General features: G+C 41.1%; 1 protein-coding gene across 1 annotated transcript in view; it reads left to right on the top strand.

Annotated features, from left to right (window-relative positions):
- The window catches only part of atf6 (activating transcription factor 6), a 349,485-nt gene that overhangs the window by 102,429 nt on the left and 233,109 nt on the right, over positions 1-13,947 (top strand). Inside the window, exons 8-9 of the mRNA XM_078218025.1 lie at positions 579-764; positions 3,096-3,187. Of these exons, the coding sequence (XP_078074151.1) occupies positions 579-764; positions 3,096-3,187 (278 nt within the window). The remainder of the gene's footprint in view (positions 1-578; positions 765-3,095; positions 3,188-13,947) is intronic.

Below are 13,947 nucleotides of genomic sequence, written 5' to 3'. Positions count from 1 at the left end.
AGCTGCAGCTACACCATATTTACTATTCGGTGATGTAGTTTTCTAGCCATTTTATTGACATTAGACTATAGCTAGTCTATTGTAATGCAAGTGGGCCTAGTCCTAGATAGGGTATTCAGAAACCAAAATTCTCTGAAATATAATAGCCCCCAAGGATTTTGAACAATGGATACTCAACCTGCACGACACTATTTTTGATCCTCAAGTGCCCTTTCCAAAATCTCGTTGTTGCAACTGAAAGCAGATATCAAAACAGAAGTGAATAGATTTTTGGGTCCTCGGAATTGAAGCATGTGGGGATATTGAGGAACCATGGAGAAGGTGAGTGATAACCAATGGCAGAGCAGGCTCAATGACCTACATTAGCTTCTAGTCCTTATGTTATAAATGGATCTACAGATTATGACATTGCATTCAAAAAAGTTGCCATGCTTGTTAAATGACCACAATAAAGTAACACAACGATTGCCTGAAAATAATGGTTGAGTTTGAAATCAAAGATTTGATTGTTTACAAATTACACTCAGCATTGTCAGGTTTTGAGTGATTGCATCTCCTTTTGTGTTGCTTTCGAATAGGTAAATGCACTAAGACGACAGGAAAGAATGATTAAGAACCGTGAATCAGCATGCCTGTCCCGGAGGAAGAAGAAGGAATATTTGCTGAATCTTGAGCACAGGCTGAAATCTGCACTCGTTGAAAATGCAAAGCTGAAGAATGAAAATGGTTCTCTTCAAAAACAGCTCCAAGAGCTGATGTCAGAGGTAAGTCATGTTCCAACTGACTTCAGTGCAGAATAATTTTGAGTCTGAACATTGAGTTTACTGTAGGTTGAAGAGCTGATTTTGGGTCATGGAGGTCAAGATAGTGTCATTGAGAAGACCCAGCTTAACTTCAATAAGTGCTAAAAACATTTTTTTAAGTTATAACTTGTCTCAAATGTCACAAAGCACAACACATGCAATTAATTACTTTGAAATGTGGTGCCTGTTAAATGTATAAATGTGGCAATGATTTTGCAAACAGTAAGATTCCATAAGCATCTGAGATCAAGGGACACTCGAGCAATATTTGATCAAGGCACAAATCTTTGCTATAATACTGGCACAGAATCGCACTCTTTTGTGACTCGTGCCATTGGCTTGCTGGTACCTATGGTTGAGGGCAGGCAGGGTTTCAGTTTAACATGTCCAATAAAGGGCAGCTCATTTCACAATGCAGCAATAGTTCACTGCAGTGTCAGCTAAGATTGTTCTCCACGTTGCTGGAGAAAAGACTTCGCACCATTAGTTGAGTTGCAGTCATTTACATAATATTATACTATTTGGGTGTCATCCAAGTGTTCATGGAGTAGCTTGTCTCACTAAATAAAAACCAGTGCACAGTGTGTTTTATGATGACATGAATGAATTAGCTAGATAGATTGCTAGTAAAATTCCACGTAAAGTTTTATAAGTGATTTTTCTGAAGGATTTCCACTGCTGTCTTTTGGGATAAAACTGACTAACTGATACACACAGGGCAATATAAATCTGCAAGCGAAATTATTTGTTATTGACCCATGTTCAGCCACAAGCTGTGCTTTATGTGGAGCACAAAATATAGCTGGAACTTGCTCCTGATGTAGCTGGTTTCACAGTGATTTGTTTGGTCCAATGGTTTTCTGCTCTGGCTTCAAAAAAATCATCACGTTGCAGCTTCAGGAACAGCCAAAGAGTTTGTTCAGCGCATAAATGTGAAAATGTTCTGGGGCTGTTGCATTGCAATTTGGACTATTGTGCTGTTCAAAGTGCAGCTTCCCAACCAGTTAGGGCAAACTGGCAACTCACTGAGCTGAACCAGGATGCACCTCAACTCATCTGCTGTTGATACTCTCAACTATTCCTTTGTTATTTCTAAGACTTGACTATTCGAATGCTGTCATGGCCAGTCTCTCATTTTCCATTCTCTCTCAGCTTGAGTTCATCCAAAATCGCTGCCTGTTGCCGAACTCTAATGGCAAGTCTCACATTGGGTCCCTGTCTGGCAAGTTTGGAGGTAGCCAAGGTTGTTGTTGAAGCAGGGGCAAAAATGGATGTGACAGAGTTGGAAAGAAGCAGTCTTAATGATGGTGCAGATCTATGGTCAGAAGCTATGTCAAATACAGTGCCAGGGTTGGGTGCAGCCTGGTTCGGCTCAGTGAGTTGCCAGTGAGAGGGATGCAGCCAGTGGCTTGTCAACAAGAGTTTCTTGTGAGGACTGAAGGTAATGACTTTGGTCTTCTCAGTATTCTATTTGAGGAAATTTCTGCTTACTCAAGATTGGATGTTGGCTAAGCAGCCAGATGAGTTAAAATGGTGGAGGGTTCAGGGGAGATGGTAGTGAGGTAGAGCTGGGTACTGTATAATTATATATGTGTAAGTCACTTGACTTCAGGATTGTTGTGCACCTGAAAATAACAAGTATGAAAAATGAAAATGACAGCAAATATTACCATGTTGGTTCTTAGATCCATTGCTCTGTTGGGACCTAAATGTTTGAAATTTAGAACATCTTTCTTGCAGGCAGATGGTCCTTTAATTGTTTTGCTAAAGATTGTGCACTGCAGGATTGCGCACTGCATGCTTTGAGAAAATTGCATAAAAGCTGAGCTGTGTTGGGAGGGTTGTGATATATGACAGGGTTATATTTGGGAGGAAAAAATGAGTTGCCTGGCTCTCTTTATTTTATAGCCAATTTGGCTGGGAATGTTGAACAAATGGTTTAATGTAAAATGATCCAAAGTGAAGAAGCTTTGAAAGAAATGCATGTTTCTCTGGGTTTCTTGTAAAAATCTAATGAGCAGCAAAGCGAAAACACAAAACATTAAAAATTAACCTGAGTTCATGTCATGCAAAAGTATTTTTTGTTTGACTATAAAATGGTAGCACATCGGTTTGGTGGTGCACAAAGTGATATTAGACAGTGTGTGTGCAGCTGATGTGAGGAGAGGGTGTTGAGATAAAAGGGGCCTAAAGCCAGATGAAAAAGAGAGTTTCACGCTTTCAAAAAATTTGATAGTTCAATGCACTTGGAATCTCTTGCGTTTTTGATAAATGTAACCATTTCTCTTTCAGAATCAGCAACTAAAAGTTACCGCTCCAAAGCGCAGAGCTGTGTGCGTCATGGTATTGCTGGCCTTTATAGCACTCAGTTATTCTCCTGCAAGGTAAGTTGCAGCACTTAAAGTTTACTGCTTTAGTTCCACATGTTGATGCAGGAACTGGCACTGTTATGAGACCAAGTAACTAACTGCCGAGATGTTTGAGAATTATATTTTGTTGAAGAAAATTACATGGATGCATGAGTCGTTGATAGCGTTGACATTTCGTTGCGACAAGCAGCCAAGAGTCCAGATTTTTAAGAGCTGCAGCTTAGTTAAAAGGAGCAACTGTACAAAAGTTAGCATCACCACTTAAAGATAAGCTTCTTTAGTTGTTATCCTGCTGTTTAATTCCCAGGAGTTCTGAGACCTTTGCATGAGCTTGTCAATATGTTTAGGTCACACTTGAATTGACAAATTGAATGAAAGCTCATAATTGGATTGTGAGACCAATATTTAAACAGAGAGCTGGTGTTTGGATGGTGGAAGAGTATGTTTTTTTGAATGCGTGACCAGTGAATGCTCATAAAAGGAGGTAGCATTGACAGTGCATTGGAGAATTTAGTGCCATTCAGGATGAAAAAATTGGGCTCAATGGTACAAAACAGTTGCCACCAGTTGGAGCCATTTTGAAAACTGAATTGTCGGAGTTGTGGCACTGCAGTTTTTCTTCACTGTTTTTCCAGCAATTGGGACTTCAGTCAGGCATGCTGCCCTTGATGCGGAAAATTGTGCTTATATTGGCATGTTTATTACAGTTCCTCCAGATCTGAGTCAAATACTGTATAAATGATGCTGTTGAGTATCCCAATGTATGCATTTATTTTTGTTTCCATAAAGGCAACAGAGGATTGTTAAATTCCAATTTTCATCCATTTCTCAGAACCTGAGTCAGACTTTACCAATCATTAGGTTTTGATGGAAAGTTGAGAAGGCTGCTGACTCCGGACTGTTGCAGTACCTATTGATGTTTCATGTTACTTTCGTACTCCAAATCTAAACTCATGTTCCTCAATTCTTTAATGTGATAGGAATCGAACCAGTGACTTATCCAAGTGCTGACTGAGAAGGTATTTATGGCAAGTTTGAAGAGGTTGATCCAGGTTTAGGTTTGCAATCAAACTTGCTAATTTGGTTGTCTGGTAGTGCAACAAAAGATGACCTTGCCACATCCAAATTATTAGTTCCTAATTATAAATGTACATCATTTCTGTTCCATTCCCCTCTTCACCTCAATTCGAGGGATGGGTGTTGGAAGTATGAATAAATTCCAATAGCTTGAGTTTTCATTTGTTGTAATTTCTCCACATTGCAACCCTGATCTCCCTCCCTGCCCCGAAAGAAAGAATTTGCATTTCACAACCACTAGATGTACCAAAGCCAATAAAATATTTTCCAAGTGCAGCTATTGTTATGTTTATATGCAGTGAGCTCTCATGAACAAAAGTCCAAACAATCTGTTCTTGTAATGTTGATTGAGGGATAATGATTGGTCCAGACACTGGGGATAGCTCCCCTGCTCCTCTTCAGGATAGTGCGAGGGGATCCTTTGCATCCAACTGAGGGGGTGGGTGAGGTCTTGGTTCAAGTTCTAATCTGCAAAATGACAGTACTGCACTGCAATGTCAGCTTTGAATTTTGCAATGAAGTCCTGGAGTGGGGCTTAAACTCTGTGACTCAGGTGAGACTGGGCCACAGCTGACAAACCAACAAGTGTAGATTTAAGTTCCATTTCGTGATCTAAAGTACTGAGATTATCATTGCTCTTGCTAAGTTGTCATTGCTCTTGCAACGTTGTACAGTATTACACAAAACACTGTGAAAAATTTGCCCAAATTATACCACAGTATTAGCTCCTTGCATTCTGTTCTGGTACTTAAAAGGTTAAAAAAAACCTGGACAGAATTTCTGCACAGAAATTGTGTCCCAGCTTGATATGTTATAACAATTAGTTGGCTGATTGTTGGACAGCTGCTTTGAGGTTGGAACCCCACACTAATTACAGATAATTGTTGGTTAGTCTGTATATGTATCTATTGGCAGCCCAGCAAATTTAATAGCTAGTTGTTGAAGTCTTACTTGTTTCTGGTCTCTTTCTTCTCCTTGAGTCTTTATCTGCCTGCTTTCCCGTGCAATCATTGAATCTTTGGCTTGAATCTATCTGAAATTTTCTCAGCATGTTCACAATGTTAGACAATTATGCAGTTGGTCAGGACAGAAGACCATGGAAGTGACTTAGAATTATTAACTGGCAAAGAAGTTTGCTTTTCCTGTAAATGTTTATCAGATTTATTTGCAGTTGAGCCTGAAACAAGAATAATGTTTTGCCACATTGCATCACAGGGGATCCTTGCAGCGGCATTGGGGTTGAACCAATTGCAGAAATGTTAAAATTTGATGAGTCCATGCTATCTTTTATGTAGCTATCAGGACACAGATAAAATTTTAAAATAAGTAGATAAGTCAAGTTCACCTTGGAGACATCGGAAACACAAGCAAAAAAATCAAGAGTAAACAAAACTGGAAAATTGCTACCAGTCTTTGCAAATACATGAAAACCAAAAGCTCTCTTTAAATAAGCAACTTGTTCATTTTTGATCTTTTGGGTGAGTATTCATTTTTACAAAAAGCAGCATCTATTGAGAGTTAAGTTGCAGGTTAAATTGCTTTTGGTTTATCGCTTTCTCAGTTATTTTTTTCTCTGACTTTGCACGTCCATCTTCTTGCATCTCTAATATTCACATTAGTAAGATTTTTTTTAAATTTGCTTGTCTTTCCTTGACCTCGTACTATTCTGTGTAATTTCCCAAAAAGCGGCCAACCATTTAAAAACTTGATTTGGATCCTTTCCATTGTTTATGTATTCACTAAATAGCATGACCCAAACTGTAAACAGTACTTCATGTTTGATATCAGTAATGTTTTATAATTGGCTCTTTCTTGTATTTTGTATTATATGGCTGTTCTTGGAACAGCATTGAGGCGATTAGCTGCTCATCACAGTGCACATAATAATCCTAGAATTGATGGCTGACATCTCAGTGAAGATGATTCAGTTACAACAAGCGCCCTGGCTGCATTGTATTCCTTAGTTGGTATTCCAGTTGGTTATCTGCAATTCTCTCCTTGATTCTAAAATTCTGTGTTTCGCACGTAAATCTCTCAAAGGTTAACGAAATGTTTTCTGAAAATCTCATGTCATGATCCACTCCTCTCTTGGATTGCAGTACCAGCCTGATGCATGCAGAATAGTGAATGATGACTTTGAAGTACAGTTAAGACCATTGTTAATATTGCCTGGTTGTGAATTGTATTCTGCAGGCAGGATTTGGCTCTCTGTACGTACATGTAAACACTTGTGGGAATTTTTGACATTGGGATAGTTTTTTTCCCCTTTTCTTGACTTGTTTTGTAAAAGGCCATATTCTGAAGAAAATCCAGCAGACAGCATGAGATGTTGAAGTTACCCTTCCTCAGGTGTAAAACCCTCGTTGTGTAGGGCTACTTTCTGCAAATGTCTTTCGCTGCTCTGATCCAGAACTAGATGCACGTCTGACTTTGTGGTTGTGTTGTTACTTTCAAGTTGAGGTGCAATTTGTCCACACTTGAATCCTACAAGAATTGCAACAAGTTAGTTTATTGCTACTTGCCTTTGGCTTCACTATTCTCACTGTTTTACTCAGACAAGGGTCCCAGAGCGTTACTCAGGGTCTTTGGATTACCAGTCCACTGACAATACCACTATGCCTCTGCCTCCCTTCATTGAGGAGATGCTGAAGTTCTCCTTTAGTCTTAATTAGTAAACTAGAAATTATATTTTCAGTGAAGGCTTTGGAGAGCAGGTGGAACCAATGTCAGTAATGTCAGAGAGTTGAAAAGGCACTGGATCATGAGAGGCCAGAAAGTAGTGCTCAGGTTTGTGAGAAATTACCACAGTTTGGGAGACGTTATTTGAAGTAATTGTGGAAATCAGTGGCTGGACATCTGGAGTTTGTGTAAAAGCATTTAAGACAAAGCAAACCTGAAGGAAAAGGTAAAACCTGAAAGCAAAACCTCGAAGGAAGCAGTGGAGGGAAAGCATAATGTGAAAGAAGATTTGAAAGTGTGACTTTGGAAAGCGGAATTTGAAACCACTCATGTGGAAGTTCTTTGAGGAGGTAACAAGGAAGTTGGATAAAGGAGAGCCAGTGGGCGTGATTTATTTAGATTTCCAGAAGGCCTTTGACAAGGTGTCGCATAAGAGATAGTTAAATAAGTTAAGAGCCCATGGTGTTAAGGGTAAGATCCTGACATGGATAGAGGATTGGCTGACTGGCAGAAGGCAGAGAGTGGGATAAAGGGGTCTTTCTCAGGATAGCAGCCAGTGAGTAGTGGTGTGCCTCAGGGGTCAGTGCTGGGACCACAACTTTTCACAATATAAATTAACGATTTGGAGGAAGGAACTGAAGGCACTGTTGCTAAGTTTACAGATGATACAAAGATATGTAGAGGGACAGGTAGTATTGAGGAAGCAGGGCAGAAGGACTTGGACAGATTAGGAGAGTGGGCAAAGAAGTGGCAGATGGAATACAATGTGGAAAAGTATGAGGTTATGCACATGGGAAGAAGGACTGGAGGCATAGACTATTTTCTAAATGGGGAAATGCTTAGGAAATCAGAAACACAAAGGGACTTGGGAGTCATTGTTCAAGATTCTCTTAAGGTTAATGTGCAGTTTCAGTTGGCAGTTAGGAAGGCAAATGCAATGTTAGCATTCATGTCGCGAACAAGAGCAGGGATGTACTTACGCTGTGTAAGGCCCTGGTCAGACCCCATTTGGAATATTGTGAGCAATTTTGGGCCCCGTATCTAAGGAAGGATGTGCTGGCCTTGGAAAGGGTCCAGAGGAGGTTCACAAGAATGATCCCTGGAATTGAAGAGCTTGTCATATGAGGAACAGTTGAGGACTCTGGGTCTGTACTCATTGGAGTTAAAGGGTTAGGAGGGGAATCTTATTGAGACTTAAAGGATACTGCGAGGCCTGGACTGAGTGGACATGGAGAGGATTAGAGAGAAAAACTAGAACCAGAGGGCGCAACCTCAGGCTAAAGGAACGATCGTTTAAAACAGATGAGGAGGAATTTCTTCAGCCAGAGAGTGGTGAATCTGTGGAACTCTTTGCCACGGCTGTGGAGGCCAGGTCACTGAGTGTCTTTAAGACCGAGTTACGTAGGTTGCTGATTAATAAGGGGATCAGGGGTTTGGGGAAAAGGCAGGAGAATGGGGATGAGAAAAGTATCAGCCATGATTGTGTGGCGGAGCAGACTCGATGGGCTGAGTGGCCTAATTCTGCTCCTATGTCTTATGGTCTTACGAAAGCCGGACGGAGTTCAGGGAAACATGGTGGCTCACGGTATGAGAACCATTTGGGGGAATTTTGAGGAGAAGTCCACAGACGTTATTTGGATTTAGAGAGGAGTGTGTCTTACCACAGTCATCTTGCGTGCTTAAAAAGGACTTTGTGTGTTAATGAGACCATCATAACTTAAGATGTACTTTGTGATCCATGTTAATCTTAAAATTTGTGTGTAATTGTTAACCTAAGGGGAGAGTGAAGGAGTATTGTATCATCATCCAATTTTTTTGTGTTTAATGTTGTTTTTTTCTTGTTGTTAATACTAATTAGCGGTCCTGTTATTCTCTTCCTCACACTTTATAAATTTTAAAATTTGCAGATGAAGGAAAACTTGGCAGTACTGTGAACATTGAGGAGCATAGTGATGGACACGAGTAGAGCATAGCAGAGTCAGCATGGCTTCATGAAGGGGAAATCATGCCTGGCAAACTTATTATAATTCTTTGAGATGGTAACGAATGAGCAAGATTGACAAAGGGAAACCAGTGTATGTAAGATACTTGGATTTCAAAATGTCTTTCAAAAGTTAGCACAGCAAGGTTGCTTAATAAGAGCCTATTGTGTTGGAGGTAGTACATTAGAATAGATAGAGAATTGGCTATCGAATAGAAGATCGAGAGTTGGTTTAAGAGGAGCATTTTCAGGATGGCAACCTGTAATTAGTGGAGTGTCACAGGGATCCGTGCTGGGGCCACACTTAGTTACAACATATTAATGACTTGGACGAGGGAAGTGAATGTACTATTGTCAAGTTTGCAGATGACACAAAAATAGATGGAAATAGTGGTGAGGGTGATGCAAGGAGTCCACAGAGGGATATAGACAGATTAAGTGAGTGGGCAAAAATTTGGCAGATGGAATATGATGCAGGAAAATATGAAGTTGTGCACTTTGGTAGAAGGAATAAAGGTGCTGAATGTTACTTAAATAGAGAAAGACTACAGAAAGTTCAGCAAAGTGGGATTTGGGAGTCACCGTGCATAAATCACAAAAAGCTAGCATGCAATAGGGAAGGCAAAGAATGGCCTTTAGTTCAAAGGCAGTGGAGTATAAAAATCTGGAATGAGATTGCAGAGCCTTTGGCTTTGATCTTTGGGTCCTCACTGTCCACGTGGATGGTGCCAGAGGACTGGAGAGTGGCGAATGTTGTTCCTCTGTTTAAGAAAGGGAATAGAAATGACCCTGGTAATTATAGACCGGTTAGTCTTACTTCGGTGGTTGGTAAATTGATGGAAAAGGTCCTTAGAGATGGGATTTACGACCATTTAGAAAGATGCGGATTAATCCGGGATAGTCAGCACGGATTCGTGAAGGGCAAGTCGTGCCTCACAAATTTGATTGAATTTTTTGAGGAGGTAACTAAGTGTGTTGATGAAGGTAGGGCAGTTGATGTCATATACATGGATTTTAGTAAGGCGTTTGATAAGGTCCCCCATGGTCGGCTTATGATGAAAGTAAGGAGGTGTGGGATAGAGGGAAAGTTGGCCGATTGGATAGGTAACTGGCTATCTGATCAAAGACAGAGGGTGGTGGTGGATGGAAAATTTTCGGATTGGAGGCAGGTTGCTAGTGGAGTGCCACAGGGATCAGTGCTTGGTCCTCTGCTCTTTGTGATTTTTATGAATGACTTAGAGGAGGGGGCTGAAGGGTGGATCAGTAAATTTGCTGATGACACCAAGATTGGTGGAGTAGTGGATGAGGTGGAGGGCTGTTGTAGGCTGCAAAGAGACATAGATAGGATGCAAAGCTGGGCTGAAAAATGGCAAATGGAGTTTAACCCTGATAAATGCGAGGTGATTCATTTTGGTAGGACTAATTTAAATGTGGATTACAGGGTCAAAGGTAGGGTTCTGAAGACTGTGGAGGAACAGAGAGATCTTGGGGTCCATATCCACAGATCTCTAAAGGTTGCCACTCAAGTGGGTAGAGCTGTGAAGAAGGCCTATAGTGTGTTAGCTTTTATTAACAGGGGGTTGGAGTTTAAGAGCCGTGGGGTTATGCTGCAACTGTACAGGACCTTGGTGAGACCACATTTGGAATATTGTGTGCAGTTCTGGTCACCTCACTATAAGAAGGATGTGGAAGCGCTGGAAAGAGTGCAGAGGAGATTTACCAGGATGCTGCCTGGTTTGGAGGGTAGGTCTCATGAGGAAAGGTTGAGGGAGCTAGGGCTGTTCTCTCTGGAGCGGAGGAGGTTGAGGGGAGACTTAACAGAGGTTTATAAAATGATGAAGTGATATAGAGAATGATATAGAGTGAATGTTCAAAGACTATTTCGTCGGGTGGATGGAGCTATTACAAGGGGGCATAACTATAGGGTTCGTGGTGGGAGATATAGGAAGGATATCAGAGGTAGGTTCTTTACGCAGAGAGTGGTTGGGGTGTGGAATGGACTGCCTGCAGTGATAGTGGAGTCAGACACTTTAGGAACATTTAAGCAGTTATTGGATAGGCACATGGAGCACACCAGGATGATAGGGAGTGGGATAGCTTGATCTTGGTTTCAGAAAAAGCTCGGCACAACATCGTGGGCCGAAGGGCCTGTTCTGTGCTGTACTGTTCTATGTTCTTCCTGAAACTATACAAGGCAGTTAGACCACATCTGGAATATTATGAACAGTTTTGGTCCCCTCATCTAAGGAAAGGTATACTGACGATGGAGGCAGTCCAGAGAAGGTTCACTTGGTTGATCCTCGGTACGGAGGGATTTTCTTGGGAGGAGATGTTGTGCAAGTTGGGCCTCTACTCTTTGGAGTTTAGAAGAATGAGGGGTGACCTCATTGAAACGTATAGGATTCTCAGGAGGCTTGACAGGGTGCTGAGAGGGTGTTTTGATTTGATTTATTATTGTCACATGTATTAGTATACAGTGAAAAGTATTGTGTTTTGCATGCTAAACAGACAAAGCATACTGTACATAGGGAAGGAACGGAGAGAGTGCAGTGTTACAGTCATAGCTAGGGTGCAGAGATCAACTTAATGTGAGGTGGGTCCATTCAAAAGTAAGGTGGCGGCAGGGAAGAAGGGTGTTTCCCCTTGTGGGAGAGACCAGAACCAGAGGGCATAATCTCAGAGTAAGGGGTTGCCCCTTAAGATAGAGATGAGGAGGAATTGCTTCTCTCAGAGGGTACTGAATCTTTGAAATTCTTTACTGTAGAGGGCTGTGGAGGCTGAGGTAAACAGATTTTCAGTCAGTAAGGAAATCGAGGGTTATGGGGAGAAGGTGGGAAAGTGGAGTTGAGGACTATCATATCAGATTAGTCAAGATCTCATTCAATGGTGGAGTAGACTCAATAGGCTGAATGGCCTACTTCTGCTGCTACATCCTATGGTCATAGGCTGGTGGAAAAAGGGTGACAAGGCAGACAAAATGTAATACAGTGAAGTGTGTAGGATGAATTTTTTTATGAATGAGGAGAGGCAATATAAACTGAAGGGTGCAACAACAGAGACATCTGGAATACGTGTGAAAATTATTGAAGGTGGTAAGGCAAGTTGAGAAAGTTGGCTAAACATGCATTCAAGATCCTGGCCTTTATAATTCGAAGCGCAGAATACAGAAGCTAACAAATTATGATGAACCTTTATAAAATGCTGGTTTGGCTTCAACTGGAGTATTGTATTCAAGTCTGGGCACTTCACTTTAGGAAGGATGTGAAAGATGTAGAAAGAATGCAGAGAAGAATTATGCGAATGCTTCAAGGGATGAGAGGCTTCTGTTACTGGATAGATTGGTGAAGCTTGTGTTGTTCTCCTTGGAGAAGGGGAGGTTGAGCAGAGATTTAATTGAGGTATTGAAAATCATGAGGGGCATGAACAGGGTGAGAAAACCTGCGCCCATTGGTGGAAGGGTTGAGAACGAGAGAGTACACCAGATAACACAAAAATTGGCTGTGCGATTAATATTGACGTAGATTGCTGAAGACTTCAGGAAGATATCAGTAGGCTGGTTGGGTGGGCAGAGAAGTGGCATATAAAATTCAACCCAGAGAAGTGTGAGGTGATGCATTTGGAGAGGTCAAACAAGGCAAAGGATTATACAATAAATGTAAGGATACTGAGGGGTGTAGAGGAAGTGAGGGACTTGAGAGTGAATGTCCACCGATTCCTGAGGTAGTAGGGCAGGTTGATAAGCTGGTCAAGAATAATATGGAATCCTTTGATTTCTTAGCTGAGGCATAGAATATAAGCGCAGCGAGGTTGTATTGGAACTATATGAATATTAGTTAGGCTGCAACTTGAGTACTGTGTGCAGTTCTGGTGAGCTGGTTGCATAAAGGATGTAATTGCATTAAAGAGGGACAGTGGAGAAATATGGGAATGTTGCCAGGATTGGAAAATTGCAGCTATGAGGAAAGTTGGACAGGTTGGGGCTGTTATCCTTGACAGAGGAGGCTGAGGGGAGATTTGATTGAGATGTACAAAATTGTGAGGGGCCTGGCTGGAGTAGATGGGAAGAAAGTGCAGCGTCTTGGGGGCATAGATTTCAAGTGATTGGTAGAGAGATGAGGAAAAGCATTTTTTATCCTGATGGTTTTGGGGCAGTCTCGAACTCTCTGCCTGAAAGGGTAATAGATGCAGAAATCCAAAACACATGGAAAAGATGTCTGGATATGCACTTCGAGTGCCGTAACATGCAGGGCTACAGATCAAATGCTGGAATGTGGGATTAAGCTGGATGGCACATTTCTCATCTGGTGCAGACACAATAGGCCAAGTGGCTTCTTTCAGTGCCATAAACTTTCTATGATTCTATGATACTAATTTAAGCTGAATGGCAAAAGAACCAATAAAGGCCCGAGGGAAAGCTTGCTTATGCAGTGAGTGGTTATGATTTGGAATGCACTGCCTCACTCTGGTGGTGTGGTAGGCACTGATTCAATTGTGATCTTCAAAAGGGAATTGGATCAGCATCTGAACAGGTCAAAATTGCTGGGCTTTTAGAAAGGGCAAAGCAATGGGAAGAACAGAATTGCTCTGAAACAACCGACACAGAAATGATGGGCTGAATGGCCTCGTGTCGTAATGGTTCCATGATTTTAAGTTATCTTATTTGTGTACGATGGCCAACAAGGCAGATAATTTGAATTCGTAAAACTGTTAATTCATGTTACAGTAAGGGCACTGTTTCAAATCTGTGTTTAAATACGCAGTGCCACTGACTGTAGAAAGGTGCATGTTCATTGTGGAAACAACTTCGAATTATCAATTGAAAATATTTGCAAGTATTGAAAAAAGCAGAAAATACTAAATATTACAATGATTTTAAAGAAAATGGACATGTCATTGTGTTGTAGAGTTAAGGTCACGGGATGTTGCACTGCAGTATATCACTTTACTGAATGAACTATGGAGTGCAAATACCAAATCAATCTGAAGTTGTGCCAGCAAGATTGAAATGCATCTTCAGGAAATTAAAGCATGTAATTTT

The sequence above is a fragment of the Mustelus asterias genome, chromosome 8 (genome assembly GCF_964213995.1).
Source record: "Mustelus asterias chromosome 8, sMusAst1.hap1.1, whole genome shotgun sequence".
Lineage (NCBI taxonomy): Eukaryota > Metazoa > Chordata > Chondrichthyes > Carcharhiniformes > Triakidae > Mustelus > Mustelus asterias.
This window is presented reverse-complemented; position numbering and strand designations above follow the sequence as displayed.